This window comes from Platalea leucorodia (assembly GCF_965183815.1).
Source record: "Platalea leucorodia genome assembly, contig: HAP1_HAP1_SCAFFOLD_46, whole genome shotgun sequence".
In the NCBI taxonomy this organism is placed as follows: domain Eukaryota; kingdom Metazoa; phylum Chordata; class Aves; order Pelecaniformes; family Threskiornithidae; genus Platalea; species Platalea leucorodia.
This window is the reverse complement of record NW_028121454.1, coordinates 304,445-311,314: the sequence shown is the minus strand read 5'-3', so window position 1 is coordinate 311,314 and position 6,870 is coordinate 304,445. Positions and strand designations below refer to the sequence as shown.

At 51.8% G+C, this 6,870-nt stretch overlaps 1 protein-coding gene across 1 annotated transcript; it reads left to right on the top strand.

The window, feature by feature from the left end:
- Nucleotides 1–5,904: 5,904 nt before the first annotated feature.
- LOC309603278 (olfactory receptor 14C36-like) lies at nt 5,905–6,870 on the top strand (the record flags this gene model as incomplete). The annotated part of the gene is made up of 1 exon (XM_082338162.1): nt 5,905–6,870. One exon carries the CDS (start codon nt 5,905–5,907, stop codon nt 6,868–6,870), a length of 966 nt encoding a protein of 321 aa, XP_082194288.1.

The following is a 6,870-nucleotide window of genomic DNA, read 5'->3' as shown; positions in this document are numbered from 1 at the left end:
CAGAGCAGGGAATAAGTAAAGATCTGTGAACAAACAGGAAAAATAAGAGCTCTTTACATTCCGGAATTATTAAATATCAGCGAGATGTTTCCCCTTCAGGCCAGAAATAGTGTAAAAACCTCCAGCTGAACAGGAAAATCAAGGACATTCCACATTCAGCTCCATCGGCCCATCCTACTGCTCTTTTTTCTGCCTTTGCTCTGGTTTCTGCTCCAGCTATTGCTACTGGTTTGCAAGCTCCTCTCTGACAAGAAATTGTAGGGCTGGGACTGGAACATGGCCAGCTTTCTGTGGGAACAGTCCATGTGCCGTTTGTACCTGCTGATTTGGTTTTGGGGCAACAACAAATGCCCAGAGTGTGGGATGATCCAGACAAGGTGATACAAACTACATGCAGCATCTTGTGCATTGATGACCCTACGTGGGCCAACGTGCAGCAACTATTTGAGGCAGTCTTTACTCTGGATGAAAAAATTGAAATCTGGGAAATAAATCGCAGTTGGGCCAAGGAAGCACCGGGCAGAACCCAGGATGGGACCCCAGATTATCAGCCAATAGAGAGACGCTGCAGAGAGTGAGAGGGGGATTGTCAGAGTCATTAGAAAGACTGTAAATTGGGCTAGGGTGCCAGAATGTCAGCAAGGAAATATGAAACACTCCTCTGAATATTACACTCGATTGGTTAAATAAATAAGAATGCTTGGGGGCGTTGACCCCTTAGAAAGAGAAAAATCGATCTAAACACGTGCCAGGATGGCACGGCAGAGGTTTGGATGAAATAGTCAGCATTGCTATGTTCGTGTTTGATGGAAAAGAGGAAAGATAGCTCAAGCAAAAAAAAGGAAAAGAACGGGAACAGAAAGCTAGTCTATTAGCAAGGATGTTGAATGATAAACCTAGATTAAGGGGACCAGGATGTGGAGGTTTCCAAGGTAAGGGCAGAGGAGAATGCTTTAGAAGCAATGGATCTCAAGGAACAGGAGACGGTTGTAAACTGTTGTAATTATCCTGGACAACAAGGCCACTGGAAACAGGAGTGCCCCATATGACAAAACAAAACAACAACAACAAAAGTCTCCCCAAAGGACCTCCTCGATCCTGTGGTGCTGTCTTTCCCTGCTCTGTCCAACAGGGGCAGTTGGATTTCACCCAGCATTGGCAGTTAGCAGGGACCTATGGTGCAGTCACTACAGGAGCCTCTGAATATGAAATATTTTACCCTTCTTCTTATGAGGGTCAGGTCTCAAACCTTTCAACTGATGAACATAATTACCCCGTCTAATAGATACAGGGGCAACTTTTTCTACCTTAACTCAGTATACCTATTCATGCGGACTCTACATGTACTTGGGGAAAGATACAGCTCACATGGACAAGGCTCCCTCAGGGCTTTGCTAGGTCCTCCACTATTTTTCTAAATCTTACTAGAAGATTTGCAGGATGCTGTGTTTAAAAAAATGGATCCATTTTTGATACAACCTGTTGATGATTTATTGGTAGCCAAGGAATCTTATATAGCTAACACCTGCACTTCAGTGTTTGCCTTTGCTGAGAAGGGCCATCGGGCTTCTCCACCTAAGATGTAATTTTTCTAAGAGGAGGGTAAAATATCTGGGTTACATTCTCCAGCAAAGGGAGTGTCGTTTATCTGAGCACCATATTAAAGGCATTCAAAATGTTCCCTGACCAATTACTAAAAACAAATCATAGAATCATAGAATTGTTTAAGTTGGAAAAGACCTTTAAGATCATCGAGTCCAACCATTAACCTAGCACTGCCAAGTCCACCGCTAAACCATGTCCCTGAGCGGCACATCCACATGTCTTTTAAATATCTCCAGGGATGGAGACTCAACCACTTCCCTGGGCAGCCTGTTCCAGTGCGTGATAACCCTTTCAGTGACAAAATTTTTCCTAATATCCAATCTAAACCTCCCCTGGTGCAACTTGAGGCCATTTCCTCTTGTCCTGTCACTTTTTACCTGGGAAAAGAGACCGACCCCCACCTCGCTACAACCTCCTTTCAGGCAGTTGTAGAGAGCAATAAGGTCTCCCCTCAGCCTCCTCTTCTCCAAACTAAACAGCCCCAGTTCCCTCAGACACTCCTTGTAAGACTTGCTCTCTAGGCCCTTCACCAGCCTCGTTGCCCTTCTCTGGCCACGCTCCAGCACCTCAGTGTCCTTCTTGTAGTGAAGGACCCAAAACTGAACACAGTACTCGAGGTGCAGCCTCACCAGTGCCCAGTACAGGGGCACTATCACCTCCCTGGTCCTGCTGGCCACACTATTCCTGATACAAGCCAGGAGGCTATTGGCCTTCTTGGCCACCTGGGCGCCCTGCTAGCTCATATTCAGCCGACTGTCAACCAACACCCCTAGGTCCTTTTCTGCCAGGCAGCTCTCCAGCCAGTCTTCTGCAAGCCTGTAGCATTGCCTGGGGTTGTTGTGACCCAAGTGCAGGGCCTGGCACTGAGCCTCCTTGAAACTCATACAATTGGCCTTGGCCCATCGATCCAGCCTGTCCAGATCCCTCTGCAGAGCCTTCCTACCCTCCAGCAGATCAATACTGCTGCCCAGCTTAGTGTCGTCTCCAAACTTACTGAGGGTGCACTCGATCCCCTCCTCCAGACCACTGATAAAGGAAGAGAACACAGGGGGCATCCCCTCAACACAGGGGCCATCACCCATACTCATCCTCCCTGCCAGTCTCTCCAGCAGAGGCTGCTCCACTGCAGAACCCCATGGGAGCAAGCTGTCCTAGCACATCTCATTTAATCAAAAAATGTCACAGTTGTGTGACAAGCCATGGGGCTCCAGCTCCTCCTGCCTGCGATCCATCTCCTCCTGGCTGTGCACGTTTGTGCTGCAGCAGCTCAGCTGTGGCACCAGGGTGGAGTGCAGGATCTGGCCGATCCTGCCCAGAAGACCGTTGTATATCAAGCTGTGCTGCGCTGCACGTGCAGCCTGGCCTTCACGCCTGGGGCAGCTGTGACGCACCCACCCTGAATGGGAATTGCTTTCCTGGAGGTCCTGTGTGGTCCCTGCCAGCCCGGCACCTCATGGAGCTCTGCGGGCCTGGATTTGAACATGAAAGTGAGTAGATTCCCTGAATTCTGTTAGGCAACGTGGGGATGAATGTGGGACAAAGGCCATTATAGTCAGTGGAGATCTAGTAAATCCAGCTGATGGAAAAGAGAGAGACCTAGCTCTCCCTATGGTACACGACTGCAATCCTTCCTAGGAATACCTCTAAAAACTGCCATGAAGCTCATGAGTAGGAAAAGGTTCTTTGGGTCTGTATTTGGGCACCAGCTGTCATTTCACTTGGTCAAAGGAATTTCCCACCAGGCCCATAGATGATCCCTGAGATGTCGCCCTGTCTCTATGAACTGCTGCATCAGAGCTTGCAGTTACCTTCATGTATCTTGCATCACCTCTGGCACCTCTGATGTCACCAGGGTTTTGCATCTGAACACCTCACTCCTGCCTTCCATCGCCATTGATCAGCACAGGAGCTGAGAAGAGAAGCTCACATGCAGGTGCCTATTTTGTGCACACCTGAACAATGCAAGAGGAATCCCACCTCCTGGAGGTTTGTGGCAGGCATGGGAGGGAGCTGAGTCTCCTTCAAATGCTAGGAATAGAAATGAGGGACGAGATGCCTCCAGCTGAATGATGGATGGACATGAATGAAAGATGGACAAGATGACTCAGCTGAATCCCTTCCCTCAGCAGGGGTAAAGGAGATCCCTGCCTGTCCCTGCCTGGGTGTCCTGTCTAATAATAACACCAAAAAAGGTGATATTTAGATGTAACACTGACTCTGAGAGGAGAAATTACACTTCTGGAAAGAAGTGTCTCTCCCCAGCTGAGGGAGGGAACATGAGTGATTGCTCCAGCCTGTTTCACAGCAGGTTCCCCTGGAGCCCCAGGGACACCTGGAGGGAGCCCAGAGGGGCAGAGAAAGTGCTGCCTTGGGCTGGGCCTCTGCTGCTGAGCTGGGCTGGGCTCCTGGGATGGAGGGAGCTCCTGGCAAGTGGGCAGCCCTGCAGAGAGACAGCTGTGCCCAGGAGCAGCTCCTCTGCAAAGCGCAGCAGGGCTGAGGGCACTGCCTGCAGGCACCGAGGGGAGACGAGGGAAGTGAGAGAGGTTAAAGGCAGTGTGGGGTGGGAGGACAGAGGAGAGCCCACTTGGAGAAAAATCTTCACAGCCCTTAACAGGTAAGTCTCTGGCCGCAGGGCAATGCAGCTGTGGTTCCTGGAATGATCTCCTAAAGCTGGCACATCCCACAGCCTATGGGATCTGCCAGGAGGACTCTCACAGTTTCTCCAGTGTAGAGAAAAAGGACGTGCTTTGTTGCAGGGCTTCCCTGCTGCACGGTCAGAGGGACAGGGCATGACGGCTGCATTCACCCGCGGATGGCTGGAGGGTGTGAAGGTGGGTGTGCAGCCAGGGGTGCCCAGGGCCGTCCTTCAGAGCAGGGACCCTGCAACCAAGGGGGCTGTGTGCCGCGGCAGGGACTTTGTCTCCTGCCAGGGTCAGCCCTCAGCCTGCCTGGGGAGCTCCCAACGGCAGTGCGGGGAGAAGCTGTGGGTGGAAGAAGCAACTCCTGCAGGAGAAGGACCTTCTGCTGTCAAGGGGGTGCTGCGTGGGTCAGGGCTGCTCACAGCTCCAGATGACCCCAGGACATTTCCTAGGGCACTTTTCAAGGGGAAGGTCAAGGCAGGGATTACTGTAAAGATAAGGAGCTTTTCTGTGTCTGTGTTTTCAGTTTCCTACTCTTGGGGAATATGGGGAGAGAAATGCAAAAGGAGCTCTCTTGCTTGCACAAGTCACTGAGACTCCTGAGCTGTAACTTTGATGGATCAGTAAGCCTGATAAAGTGCCTTCAGCCACTCCTCTGCCTATAGACAGCACCAGCATCACCTTTGCTGGACCCATCAGGGTTGTTCTGACCTGTCCTTTTCCACCTGCAAACAGGAACATGCGTCCAGTGAGAGCCCTGCAGACAGGCAGGTTTCTGTAGGGCCAAGGTGCGTGCACAAATGCTGGGATGGGGTCTCTGAGCCCTGACAGGGAAAGACCTGGCACAGGGCAACACCTTCCCGGAGGAAAATCTCCCGGCAGCAGGAGAATGACCAGGGAATGAGAGGGAATGAAAAGCTAAAATGTTGTGGGAGGGAGAATTCAGAAAACTCTGTAGCACCCCCTCCAATTCAGACCCCTTCCTCTGAGCAAGCCCCCTTGCCTCATCTGCCACCCAGCAAAGCCCCTGCCCTCAGGGCGTAAAGCACCTCCTCTGCAGCCAGAGCTCCAGCAGGGCCGTGGTGCCTCTCTCAGCCATGTGCCCATTTCCCTCTGCAGAGCAGAGGGGCTGAGAGCAGCTGCCCGGCCCACCTGAGTAAGGGTACCGCTGTCCTGAGTGCCCGGCTGCCTCTCCCCTTGCCTCTCTCAGCCAGACCCTCACTGTATGTTTCCTCGTTTCTCCACTTGTCTGTGTAATTGTTATTTTATTTCGTTCTTGCTGTCAGGCTCCTGGGGGATGGGAGTTTCAGCCGCAGAGTCACACGCTGATCTTGTGTGTCAGTGTGTCCATGGGAACAAGTGTCCCAGCTTTCCTCTCACCTGTGGGGTTGTGGCAATGCAGTCTGTGGGGCTGGGGAATGAGCTGGTTTTCCCTTACAATGATGCCATCATTAGGACACTCGGCTGTTGCTGTTGGCTAGCACCAACCAGGGCTGCAGCCACAGAGCTGAGGGAAGGTCTCGTAGAAAAGGCAAAGGGTGTCTGTGTGTGATAGGGGGAGGGTCTATGCGAGATGGCTTTGATTTTGCTCAGGGATGTCTGCCCTAACTCGTCGCTGTCTTTTTCTCTTATGCCAGGGCCCAATGCCCAGAGGCAGCAAATGTCCAATGGCAGCTCCATCACTGAGTTCCTCCTCCTGGCGTTCACAGACACACGGGAGCTGCAGCTCTTGCACTTCTGGCTCTTCCTGGCCATCTACCTGGCTGCCCTCCTGGGCAACGGCCTCATCATCACTGCTGTAGCCTGTGACCGCCGCCTCCACACCCCCATGTACTTCTTCCTCCTCAACCTCTCCCTCATAGACCTGGCCTCCATCTCCACCACTCTCCCCAACGCCATGGCCAATTCCCTGTGGGACACCAGGGCCATCTCCTACTCGGGATGTGCTGCCCAAGTCTTTGGATTTGTCTTTTTCATTTCAGCAGAGTTTTTTCTTCTCACTGTCATGGCCTATGACCGCTATGTGGCCATCTGCAAACCCCTGCACTACGGGACCCTCCTGGGCAGCAGAGCTTGTGTCCACATGGCAGCAGCTGCCTGGGGCAGTGGTTTCCTTTGTGCTGTGTTACAAACTGCCAATACATTTTCCCTACCCCTCTGCCAAGGCAATGTCCTGGACCAGTTCTTCTGTGAAATCTCCCAGATCCTCAAGCTCTCCTGCTCAGATGCCTACCTCAGGGAAATTGGGCTTCTTGTGGGTAGTGCCTGTGTAGTCTTTGGGTGTTTTGTTTTCCTTGTGGTGTCCTATGTGCAGATCTTCAGGGCCGTGCTGAGGATCCCCTCTGAGCAGGGACGGCACAAAGCTTTTTCCACGTGCCTCCCTCACCTGGTCGTGGTCTCCCTGTTTGTCATCACTGCCATATTTGCCTACCTGAAGCCCTCCTCAATGTCCTCCCCATCCCTGGATCTGATGCTGGCAATTCTTTACTCGGTGGTGCCTCCAGCAGTGAACCCCCTCATCTACAGCATAAGGAACCAGGATCTCAAGGATGCAATGTGGAAACTGATGACCTGGAGTTTTTCTGAAGAAATAAACTGTCCATTTTGTTATGCACGTCTCTCATAA